Here is a 13,188-nt window from a genome sequence, read left to right on the forward strand (position 1 = left end):
CCTTCATTTCTCCTGGGAGGGTCTGTTTTCTAACTCCATCATTTCTTCTAAGTCATTTCCTGGGATCCAGCAATGCTGAAGTAAATAGGTCAGGAATGAATGTAGTGATCTTGAAGGACCTCACCAAAGCTAAGTTTGATGAGAGTGTTATTGGTCTTGGGTACCCAAAATGCAGCCCATCAGAGACAGCATGCTGGGAAAAATCATAGAAATGAATCGTTAGAGCAGCAGATGGAATCAAATATTGGCGACCTACCTTTGTGTTTCCAGGTGTGGATTTGGTCAAAAGCCAAGTTTATCAATAGGAAATTCCTAATGGAGGAACTTTACCAGCGTTTTCTGGATGGAGAAGATAGCCACATAGCTCAGGAAGATGACCCTTTCTGGGATCCTGCTGAGGTCATCCACTTGGGCTCAGCTCACATCTGGCTCCAGTCACTTGCCTACTTACTGCATGAAGTTCGAAGAGCAAGTGGAGTTTCTGAACTGTGACAGGCTAGAAGATGCAGTGTTGCATATCCACATGGGCCCCTGCTCCCTGACAGGACAGTGGGTATCTCCTCCGCCACCCTGTCTAGTTCTGGGTCGGTCACACAGAAAACTCATAGCACGCCTGAGTTCTCCTGGAGGGGGTGGTCAGCTTGGTACCCTGAAGAGGTCATTCGTGAGGCAAATGAATGAACTCGCTCATTCATAATTTGGCTTTATCAAATCTGATTTTGCCATGGCAGCCAAAGCAGCTGACCTGGAATACTTAAAATCCCATGTCCAGCAGCCTTTGAGCAGCCCAGCACTGCCCTAGGGGACCAAAGGAGTGAGGAGGATATCCTGCAAAGAGGCAGGAGTATAGTAGAAGGAAACGTGGACATGAACCAAAAGACCTGGTTGGTAGAGAAGCCAAGGGTGCTGTAGGACCTTCTACTCACAGCCACCCGCACCCCCCACCTTGCCCGGAGCGCCCGTGAGGTCTGGCACCCACCACACCCACTTGCTCTTTCCAGTGCTCATCCTCATCCCTGCTGATGAGGCCCAAGAGCCAGAAGCAGAAAGCTCATCTCCCTGCACAGACTCTGGTAATTTCTTTGTTCCTTTTCTCAAGGAAGGAACTGTGGTGTCTTTGTTTCCTTATGTGGCCTCATTCTGAGCTGTTATCCAACCTTTGTTCTAACTCCACTCCATTACGTTTACTGTCCCCTCAGGGTGTCTCATCTGTTTTCTCTCTTTGGGCCAAAGGCAGTTAAGGGAGTTTTTACAAAAGCTAAAGTCTCTTAGCAATTCTAAGCAAAGAGGCTGGCAGGAGGTCTGGTCTGGGTGCCAGGGTCCTCATGGGTACCTGATGCAATCTTTTTCTCTTTCTGAAGAGGAAACAGGCTGAAGAAGGGAGCAAGAAAACTGCAAAGTGCTGTGACTAAAAGACCAAGATGACCACTGACTCACTGTCTTTACTGGGACTCTAAGCAAACTTCTTGGTCATTTTGCTACCTCGGTCTTCTAGGCTGCCTGATGGTTATATTTCCCACTCTGAATCAATAAAGTAGCATTCTAGTTTACAGGTTTCAATCTTTATGAGCTCATTGATGTGAGAGAGGTCCCCTATTGGAAAGCTGTCCCTATTGGGTTCTGAGCCTGAGGGCCTGGGGTTGACCCTAGACCGTGAGGAGTTCACCGAGGTAAATGACACCCGGAGAGGCTGCATCTGGGCAGCCAGCTGGCTTCCTCTGGGTGGCAGCCCCTCTATCCCACTGGGAACCTACCTAAAACTTCAATGCTAGTTTGGCACCCACATGTCGGTGCATTTACTGCAAGAAGCTGTTATATTCCTGTCTCCTCCTTGAGACAGTCCATATCTTACCTTGAAGTACTAGAGCATGGAGTGGGCTGTTGTTATATGTCTCTTGAATGAATGAATTCTACTGCTGGTAATATTACCCATCCTTCCTTCAGAGAATCTGGCCATCTCTTAGGAGTCTATGTAATTCCCATTGTCATCACAGTCCTAACTTGCTTGGACCCAGGCTAACCTGTGACAATGTTTACCTCCTTTGTTTGTAGAGCACGTGGTGAGGAGGATGTGGTTATTGACCCACTGGAGCTGCTGGGCAAGAGAATGGATTTCCAGATTCGCATTGTGTGGTGCCTTGGCACCAAGTGGCTAAAGGAAGATGCAGAGCGGGGTGTTCAGATGGGGTACCAGCCTGCCCCGCAGAGCTGCTGAACACGAACTGCCCACTTTGTGGGCCCTGGTGGGAGGGAGTCTTTCCTCAAGTTTTAAGAATGAGCTATCATGTCATTTTCTTAAGTTTTTTTGCCTGTTCAACCCCCAAATGACTATTTCCTCCAACTGTTTAACAGACAGATAAGCCGCATGCCCCTCCAGGTCAGTGGAATGTGATCAGTGCGTACTGATCCTCCTAAGTAATTGAAGCAAAGAGTCAGAAATTTTAATTATCAGAAAGACTATCCAGTAAAACTGTGTTATCTAAGTAGGACGATTGGGTTTATTTTATTTAGTTGGAAACAAAAGGACTGTATTACAATATGGCAGAGGCACCAGATATGCTTAAACTAATTAAGCTAAAAGGATATTAAAAGATAAAGCAATAAAAAAGGCAGGCTTTGAAGGACAAAAACAAACTGCAACCTCATGTGGAAAATTAACAATTTTAGATTATCTAAGTGGAAAGTATTTATCAAAATCCTTTTCTCTTTTTGTTAGACATTTAATATTATCTATGTAATGATGATACCCACATTGAATAGCTGAGATGTTGGAGGTGGCAATCACAAGAATCAATTATAGGTCACCTTTTATCACCTAACCAAAGCAGGCTATAATTCTTTGGCTCACCTGATACTTTTCTTTACAAATGTATCCCTTATGGTTTTAAGTTATGTTTTCTGTTCTTGCCTCAGGTACAGAATTTATGATCTTCCAAACACTTTACATACCAAGCCTGTATGGAAAATTCTGAATCCCCAAATTGAAGAGACTGTCCAATTTACAGCCTTAAATGCATCTCAGGAGTTTCTGAATTATTTACAGACAAATGCTCTCATTGTTGATTTATGGGGCCTTCAAGGTACGTTTACTTCCTCTTTTGCATGGTGCATTCCTCAGTCAGATAGCATGTCTGTATACCTAGGGCTGCAGAGGAGGGAGATGGAGGGAGGTGGTCAGGGTCTTGACAGCAGTGGCCAAGAGCTATCGTCCCTTGGGCCTCTGGGTTTTAGTCCACAGGTGATCATATGGCTTAAATCTCCTCACACAACAGGGGGGCTGGACAACTGAGACATTTCTTTCCTTGATGGTGTCTCCTCCACACTACAGAAGGCTGTGCCGAACTGAGCTGCTCTCAGCCAGGCCTCATGGTCACAAGTGAAGGCCACATCATGGTGGACACCAAGAAAATATCCGCTGTGATGGATAAGGGCCAGGTGTGTATACTTAAGTGACATTAAAAATAGTTGTCACAAATGACTAAAAATATCTCCGATGACAGTTGCTTGGGGATCATCAGTGTTCCTTCCCATTAAAAAACCTTTTTCTTGATTTATTCCTGTGAACCCTGAGGGTCTTAAACCCTGGTCACCACACCCCTCCACCCCACATAGTTTTCACATGGTAGGAACTGCCACTCTCCAAGGGTATGCAAATAATCCAGCAAAAGGATAAACTGACCTGTTTTTTGTAGACTACATCAAACCAGATACCAGAACTTTATCTGAAACTGCTCAAGGTAGAACAGGAGACAGAACTGCTCAGAAACATTAACAGAGTGCTCAGAGAGGAACATGTGTTTCTTAAAGAATCTCTTGAGAAAACTGGTTCTAGTCAACAAGGTAAGAGGCCGCTCAAGTCTTGGTGTTTAGCTTTTCTCTAAACGCCTACATTTGTGATGTGTATTTTCTTTCTAAGAAATGAGATTTTAAATGAGTTAGTATCTTGTTTCAGTTTAAAAAAAGAGGGGGAACTTTTTTTCCTTTTTCCTTGTAAGATTTCTTTGAATGGGTCCAAATTGGTTCCTGATAAATGCTGATGTAGTAAAATGCACCAAGATAATTAAATATATAAATATCTGGATAAATAAACAGATGAATAAATAAATGTTATCTTTCAACCTCAGCACATAAGCCTTCCAATACCCTGAAGTTAACTGGGATGACAGCACAATTGCCAGCAGCCAGAGAGATTAATCAGATGCACACCCAGCAAGCCAGCTACGACAGAGAATTTGCCAAAGCTCTTAAGGTGTTCTACCAAAGCATGAATGTGGCAAGAGGGCAGTTTCTCAAATTGAGACATTATAAACCTCCTGTAAGTAACCAGAATCCTGGGAGCAAAAGGAATTTCTTTCCATTAAATGCAGCTGTTTGATAGAACTGCATTTCCCGAGCATGGGGACATGGGTGTGTTTAAGCCGAAGAGCAGGTTGAGGCCTAGAACACTGTGAGTCTGCTGCTTTCGGGGCTCCACCCATCTTTGCTCCCATTTTTACTTTAGTGTACATCTGGCTGGTTCAAGGCAGCCATGGCCACTGCAGCACTGATATTCCTTCACTTTATTATGTACAGAGTATCTCAGAAATGCAAGTTCGCTTTATCATTATAAAACCAAATAAATATAATTCATCACATTAAGATATTATAGGAGAAAAATCATGATTACTTCAATATATACAAAAAAAGCATGTGATAAAATTCAGCATCCTACCACGATAAAAACTTCTAGCAAACTAGAAATAAAATGGACATGACTTAATCTGATAAAGGCAATCTTAAACGAACACACAGTAAGCATAATCTTAACGGTAAATCACCAATGCCAGCTATCTTCACTTCTGTTTGACATTGTACTTTAGGTTCTAGCCAGTGCAGCAAGCCCAGAAATAAAAGGTATAAGGATTGGAAAGGAAAAAAAGGTAATAATAATAATAGTATACATTTATGTAATACTAAGTGCTTTTACCTTTACTGACTCAATTCTCGCAACAACCTGATGGGTAGGTACTATCATTAGGTTTATTATACAGTTGATGGATCTAAGGCACAAGAGAGGTTAAGTAACTTATGTAAGGACACACAACTAGTAAGTGTCAGGGCCAAGCTCCAAACCCAGGGCTGCTCCATGGTCTATACTCTTTCCCACTACACCATGATGCCTCTAGTATTAGTTGCAGATGACATGTTTATGTAAATAGAAAATCCAAAAGAATTTATAAATTACAAGGTTGCTGGATACAAAAATCAATATTTAAAAATTAATTATGTTTGAATATAACAGCAATAGAACAAAATTTTTAAAATGAAAGATAGCATTTATAATTGCATCAAATGTAAGAAGTACTTAGGCCTATAGCTAACATAAAGTATGGACTTCTATGGAGAAAATTTTAAAGCTTGTCTGAGAGATGTTAAAGATGATCTAAAGAAATGGAGAAACATGCCATGGCTCCATGGTTTGGAAGATTTGCGACTGTAAATCTGTCAAGTCTCTTGAGATTCAATATAATCCCAATAAAATGCAATGGAATCTGACAACACGATCCTACAATTTAGATGGAATCGCAAAAGCAAAGATTAGCCGAGAAAATCCAAGGCTCAAAAACAAAGTAGAGAACTTGCCCTACTGTATATCAAGGCTTATTTTAATGCTATTGTAATAGAGGGTAAGGTATTGCCCAAATGTAGGTAAGATAACCAAAGGAAAAGAAGGCCAAGAAATAGATTCACTCAGAATTAGAGACTTGATATATGACCGAGGTGGAACCAAAGATGCGTGTGGCAAGGATGGATTTTTCAATAAACAGTGTTCAGAGCATTCAGAATACACATGAAGATAAACGAAATTGGAGTCTTATCTAAAACTATACCTAGAAGTCAATTTTAGGTGAGAATTAAAGACCTATACGTGAAAGGTAAACCCCTAACGCTTACAGAAGATACTTTAGGAGATGTCTTCATGACCTCACGGTGGAAAAGGATTTAAACATGACAAGAAAAATACCTAGATTTAAAGAAAAAATTGATAGACTCACCTACATTAAAATTGTGAAGTTTGGTCCAGAAACCAAAACAAAGTCGAAAGGGATAGGAAAAGTCATTTGCAACACATTTAATATATAATGAGCTAATATCCAAAATTAAGAACTACTACAAACCAAAAAGAAAAACAGAGATAGATTTTGACCCAGTAGGAAAAAATGGTCAGAAGATCCGAACAGGAACTTCACAAAAGAGGAAACCAAAAAGGCCAATAAATATATGAGAAAGTACTTAACTTCTTTAATAATTTGGGAAACACTAATTGAAACCAGTGATATGCTAGTATAAAGTAACCATACTGGCAAAAATTTCCATCTGAAAATATCGTTTTGGTAAAGCTATGAAGCAACAGAAACTTTCATGTCACGTTGGAAGGAGTATAAATCGGTACAACCACTTAAAAAACTGTTTGCCATTTATCTAATAAAAGTCAAAGACGCATCTACCCTGTAAGCCTGCAACTCAACTCCTCTTCTCCACAGAGTAAACTGGTTCTGCACTTCTCTGCACCTTAATGCCCTGAGGCAGAGGTTCTCAAAGTGTGGTCTTCTCACCAGCAGCTTCAGCATCATCTGGGATCTTGTTAGAAATGCAAATTCCAGGGTCCCCTCCCAGACCTGCTGAACCAAAATCTCTGGGTGTGAGGTCCAGTAATCTGTGCTTTAACAAGTCCTCCAGATGATTCTGCCTTAAATTTCAAGTTTGAGAACCACCTTTCTAGGCATCCTACATATGTAATGAACTTTCTCTCCTACCTATCTAGAATGGTACTAGTTATACACCATTCTTGAGAGAACTGGGAAAATAGTCACTCAAGTCATTTTCTGTTCTGTAGTTCAGATGATGGACCAGCTGAAAAATTCTGTAGGAACCCAAGCATTCGTGCACTGGCTGTATTTTAACAACATTTTCCATAATAGCCCCCAAATGGAAACATCTTAATGTACACCCACAGAAGATAAGTAATTTATGGCACAAATGGCCAAAAGACAGGCAAAATATACTGTTTAGGGCTGCATTCTAGGTGGCGAGAAAATGATTATCACACAATTTAGGTTAGTGGTTGCTGCTGGGGGTAGAGAAATGGGTGTGACCAGGAGGCGCTCGAGACGCAGTGTGTTATCTTGAGCAGGTATGTTCACTTTAACTGTACCTATGCATACATTTTGGGTAGTCTTTTGTCTGTACACCTCACAATAAAAAAGAAGGAAAAACCAGTGTGATAAACACACTAAAAATAAAGTTATAAGCCACAACCTGGGAGAATCTATGTGTATTATTTATCATCAAAGATTAGTATCCAGAAAATATAAACAACTACATACTTTTTTAAAAAATAAATTTATTTATTTTTGGCTGCGTTGGGTCTTCGTTGCTGCATGCAGGCTTTCTCTAGTTGCCACAAGTGGGGGCTACTCTTTGTTGCGGTGCGCGGGCTTCTCATTGCAGTGGCTTCTCTTGCTGTGGAGCACCGGCTCTAGAGCGCAGGCTCAGTAGTTGTGGCGCACGGGCTTAGTTGCTCCGCAGCATGTGGGATCTTCCCGCACCAGGGCTCGAACCCGTATCCCCTGCATCGGCAGGCGGATTCTTAACCACTGCGCCATCAGGGAAGTCCCTACATACTTTTAAAATAAGAGAAAGACAACTCTTTCTCTTTGTAGGAAAACACACTGGAAAAAATGGCCAAAGTATCTGAGCAGGCATTTCACTAATAATCAGGGAAACAGAAACTAAAACGAGATGCCACGACACACTATCGGCCCCCTGCCTGCTCGCATCTCTGTGAGCACCGTCACCTCCTCCACCGTTGCTCACTGGCGCTCTGGCCCACAGTGGGCCCCTGCAATCCCTGCTCAGGGATACCTGCTCCTATGGGGCAGGGGACACATCAGCCAACTCTCAGTGGGAGAATCCCCACCCAACATGGTCCTGTGCAAACCTCAGAACTTCTACAGTATTAAAAGAACATATACCATACCAATCTCAAATATTTGGATTATCTCACCAATGTTCCCTGTTGGCAGTAAGTAAAGGGTCATTTAGGCAGCCTTCCTGAAACAGGACATGCTCCTAGGTGATTTGTCGCCTCTGGTAGCAGCTTTCAAATGCAGCTTTCTGGCCCAAAGGGAGAACTCGCTGGGCACCCCACTCACGTACACACACAGTACTTTTACTGTAATGAAGTGAGTCCACTAATATTGAAACCGAGCAGGATGCTGCGGGGCCCTCCTGGGTACAAAATCCCCTCTGTGTCCCCCATTTCTTGTTTATAGAAAGTCTTTCATCTCCTAGACCTTCCCTGAGTTCCAAAGAGCAGATTCAAGCCGTTATTAACTAGGCGAGTGAGGGAATGCAGAAACAACGGAAAAGCAAGCCCAACATAATCTTTTCCATGATTGTTAGCTTAAAGTAATGCCTTGACTTATGACCCCAAACTGTGGAGATAATGTCCTGTGATTTCAACTGGCTGGCCCCAAGTGGACTTAAAACTGGTGACACTGGGAAGGTCAATTAAGAACTGAAACTCCTGAACCATCACGAAGTAAATAACAAAATGCCTCAACCATTGCTTTTGCTTTCTCCTAAAAAGAAGTTAAGGGATCACAAGACCATGATTTACTAGTTTGCTTTGCAGGAACACACAGATCAATCACATTCACCAATGACAGACACAACGAGTCCCAAGACAGTGCTGGGAAGTCTGCAATTGAAGTCTTACAGGAAAGCTGAAATCATAAAGACCCCCTCCCCTTTACTTGTTTTTTTAAAAACCCTGCGCCCCTGGCCAGCCAGCAAGATGGATTTGAGACGAGTCTAGGTCTCCCATCTTTGGGGTTGGTGCCTCCTTGACTAATACAAGTTTCTCTGCTCCAAACTCCACCATTTCAGTTTGGCCTCACTGTGTGTCGGGCAAACGAACTTGGGTTTGACAACAATATTGTTCTTTTCTTTATTTTTAGGAAGACGATCAAATGCTTCGACCATTTGTACACCAGCAGTCACAAATGTTAAAGGACTTTGGGGACCTACTTGAATCCAGCTTGTGGAAACTGAAAAATGATGTTGCTCTTATAGTGAAAAAGAAGAGAGAATGTTTATTGCATATGGAATAGTGAGGATACACCAACTGAAAACATTTGAGCTTTGAGTTGTAAAGATTATCTGTGCAGCTAGTAAGCTTAATTAACTTGGCTCTCAGAGCTGAATTGTGGACTCAACCTAGTCAACCCATTTCCCACTCACTCAACCTATTATACCACTTTTAAGCAAAACTCTTCTTCAATTTGAGTTAAAATCATGTAAAAATGAATCCATAACCAGGGTGAAGGTGAGGTGGGAAATATGAAAGGTGAATGGTCAGCCCTCTGAGCTCTGGGATTGAATGCCTGGGGCTGAATCCATCACTAATCAATTGTGTGGTTTGGGGAAAACGACTTCCCCTCTCTAAGTCTCTTTCCTTATCTGTTACAGGGGAAGGGTAACAGTACTTACTGCAGATGGTTAACAAATATAAAAGAATATAAAGAACTTAGAATGTGCTTGGCACACAGAAGGAATTGATAAACAACTGCCGTTAATATTTTCAAGATCAACAGCTCCAAACTTGAAATAAAAGCTCTTTTGATAAGTTTCTTGCTGTCTCACCTAGAGAATGGTTATTTCATGCCCCTCATTTTGTATCATTGTTCTGAACAAATTTGATATTCTACCTCCACTTATTTTCTGTCTTCATAGGTTTATTTGAAATAGGTTCAATTCATTAAGCATCGTTAGTGCCTGTACTGTGGGACCTGTTCAGTGCAAGGGCCTGGGGTGGCAGAGATTAAGATTTACTATGACATCTGCTGGGAATTAGTCAATCTCAAAGAGATCTTGATTCCACAAAGAACTGATTGATGAGTCTTAGTTAAGGACCCACAGGCACTGAGTGCTCTGGGGAAAGGCTTGTAACGAAAACTTTTGCGGCCTCAGACAGACTAACAATAGCAGCAATAACAGAGACTTATCCACTGCTTACTGTGTGCCAGGCACTAATTTAAGTGCTAAACATCTGTGAGCTCATTTAATTTTCACCATAATTCTATGAATTTGGCCCTATTGCTTTCCCCATTTTGAGGCTTTAAGGTTAAAAAAACGAGGCTTGTCCAGGCCACTGTAAGCAGTGGGCTGACTCTGGGACTGCATTCCTAACCAAAGGCCTGGGGTCTTAATATGCAGGACTGTCCCAAGGAGCAGTTTGACTGATTTGCATAAGAACAGGAAGGAGGCAATAGAGGTGACAACTCCAATACTTGCTCCCTAAAATATAAAGTTAGGGGCACTGAAACTCTACTGGCAGGAGACGCTATCAAGGGCTCCAAGAGGAGTCTCCCTGGGAAGGCAGAGGCATCTGGGCTGGTGACTTCAGCTTACTACCAGGACCCAAGGGCTTATGGGAGGGGCTTGGGTTTTGCCTGTAGCTCAGGTCCTGGCTGAATGTATGCACATGAACTAAAAAATAACCTGTAACCTTGGAGCCCAGGTGTGGAGCTCCATGTTGGTGATGGCAGGGACAAGGGTCAGCAAAGCATCACAGAATCCAGGAAAGCCTTTGCCCTTGAGGCAGGATAGCAGTGAGGCCATGGGAAGCAGGAACGACTTCTACCTCTTGGACTGAGACTTAAAGTTCTTGGACAATTTGCTTGAGGCAAGTAAATATACTTTCTGCAAGTGAGCAGGTGGAGCCTTGGAGGGTTAGAAAGAATATCAGGATGAGACACTTGTACCTCAAGCTGGAGGACAGGGTCACACAGGTGGTCATATATCAGCATCAACACTAGAGCACAACACAGTACACGTTGCAAAAGTGTAAAGATGCACATGGAGTCTCACCCAGTAGCTCCCAAGTGCAGATCTAAGCCACGGATTCCTAGGGCCCAACCGTCACACCTCCCGAATGCAAACTGCTGGGGTCCGCTGGGGAACCTATATTGTTTGTGGTTCGGATACGCAACTAGTCATGAGATCTCTTGCTCCTGTCCATCTTCCTGATTTTAGAGATGATAAAACCTCTTCTAAGGCCTCACAAATTAGTGCACAGCTGAGACCTGATTCGACCAGCCCTGGGCAGAGGAAGCAAAGTTAGGATGGACAGTACTATGACCAAGGATCTCCCTCTTCAAGTTAAATAGACCCTCTCTTCTGTACAGGCAGCACAGACGGACCTCCCAACATGAATAAGATTCCTATCAATGTCATGCCTCTCACCGTAGAGTAGAAATTCCATGACGGCAATGGCTGTCCTCTTTACATAATGAATGAAACAGAACACTTATGTGTGTTTATTATATGCTTATTACAAAAGGAAAAGTCCTTTGCCTTATTTTTGGGCTTCAGTGGAAACCTGGTTAAAATATAAAAAGTAAATTAGAGAAAAATTTTGCTTAGGCAGTGAAAATCAATAGAAACGTACCAGCTATATCCTTAAATCTAAGGCACACAGGTACAGAACCAGGGAAAATGAATGATAAGCCCAATTGTTAGCAGTACACAGACCACTTATGAAGCACATTTCTACCACTACTCAAATACACAGGCACGTCCAAACACAGAACCACTGTTCAATTGACAATCCTTTATTATTAAACTTAGGTAAGAGTCCAAAATCAGTCAGTGTGGATGGGTGAAAAAGTAGGCTAAAATAGCAAAAACTGCAGTTTCATTTGGCAAAGGCCTACACTATGCAGAGAAATTCATGGGGAAGTGACATCCCATTCAATATCATGGCAAGGAAACGAGCAGTTGCCGTCTTACATGACCACCAGCCTGGGCGTGTCAGCCACACAGAGAGAGCCACCCATCCCACCCTCTGATCTTCCAGCTCACTTAAAAAACTGACCTTGAATTCTTCAATGAAAATGTCAGTCAAATATTAATTTTTTCTCACAAGCAATAAAATCACAAAAATCAGCTAAGATTTGAAATTTAGGGTAAGCTAGTACAATTCCCTGCTTTTACTGTATACATATTTTAGATTTGACAATCTTTTCCTCATATAGTCAGACAGGCTTATAGAAGAATTTCAAATATCAAATTAAAAAGCTGTTAATTCATGCATTTTATGACTTCGGTTAATTATTCAAATGTTTAGACTTCAGAACTGCTAATGACACTAAATTCAATGCCACGTTGGTTGAGTCTCTCAATCAACTTTGTTCTGGAGAAAGCTGCTCCAGGAGTGAAGACCCCACCCCTGTAAGACAATAACAAGATGAAACAGTGCACAAAGCCCAGCTCCAGCCCTTTCCTCTGCTAGTGTGATTTACTGGAGGACTAACTATCGAATCAATGCAGAGCTTATGAAAACCTGATTCTTGATTCCATCATGGACTGCTTTTGGTTCCATTCCTAAAATCAGCCAAATGAGCAAGTAGCTATTATTCAAGAGTAAACTAGTACCCAGCAAACCCGTCGAGGTTGGTTCAGTGACTAATGAGACTGTTTCCATAATACTGGTGTGTGTGTTGGAAGGGGCACACTGAGGGTTATTAACCCAAGTAACAGCTGCTGTTTATTAAGTCAGCCCTTAGACTCAGGAGGACTAAATATGCACATGGGCAAAATAAATTTAGGTAATCAATTATTACTAAAGCATAAACAAGACAATTTGGGTGAAAAAAAAGTTTCTTTAAATGTAATGGGTTACATTTAGAAAATGCTAAATATTTTCAAAGAGTATACAAATATTTGAAGAAAATTTAATTAAGTTTCACTTTATATAATTTTTATGTTTATTACTTACTACTGTTTCAGGTCAGACCTAAATTTATTTGTTTCTAAGCCTGCAGGCCTATGCTCATTTGTAAAGTTGGCCTACTTTTAGGGTAACAGCTATATGCTTCAGAAAGATAGTTCACTTGATACTTTTCTAGCCAGGATGCCATGAATCAACTCATGCTTGGGGTCAAGGCTCCCACTGCCAGCTGGGTATCATTCAGCATGGATTAGGGGCTCCTGCCAATAACATTTAACTACAGGGACCTTTTTTTGAGTAGCTGACTTTGGATCTGAGTTATTTTCAGGAGGAACTGAAGCATGGCTCTCAAACTTTTCTGTCTCCTCTCATTTACTTCTGCACTGTTCCTAGAGGCCAATAAGGAACTGTCC

At 41.8% G+C, this 13,188-nt stretch overlaps 1 protein-coding gene across 3 annotated transcripts in view; it reads right to left on the reverse strand.

Annotated features, from left to right (window-relative positions):
• Positions 1-11,646: 11,646 nt before the first annotated feature.
• The window catches only part of SCCPDH (saccharopine dehydrogenase (putative)), a gene marked incomplete at its 5' end in the record, with an annotated part of 37,993 nt that continues 36,451 nt past the window's right edge, over positions 11,647-13,188 (reverse strand). For all 3 annotated transcript variants that reach the window (XM_079698626.1, XM_079698625.1, XM_079698624.1), the window contains one exon: positions 11,647-12,274. In XM_079698626.1, coding sequence (XP_079554752.1) covers positions 12,169-12,274 — 106 coding nt within the window. In that variant the 3' untranslated portion in view covers positions 11,647-12,168. The remainder of the gene's footprint in view (positions 12,275-13,188) is intronic.

This window comes from Hyperoodon ampullatus (genome assembly GCF_949752795.1).
Source record: "Hyperoodon ampullatus genome assembly, chromosome: 2".
Classification (NCBI taxonomy): Eukaryota; Metazoa; Chordata; class Mammalia; order Artiodactyla; family Ziphiidae; genus Hyperoodon; species Hyperoodon ampullatus.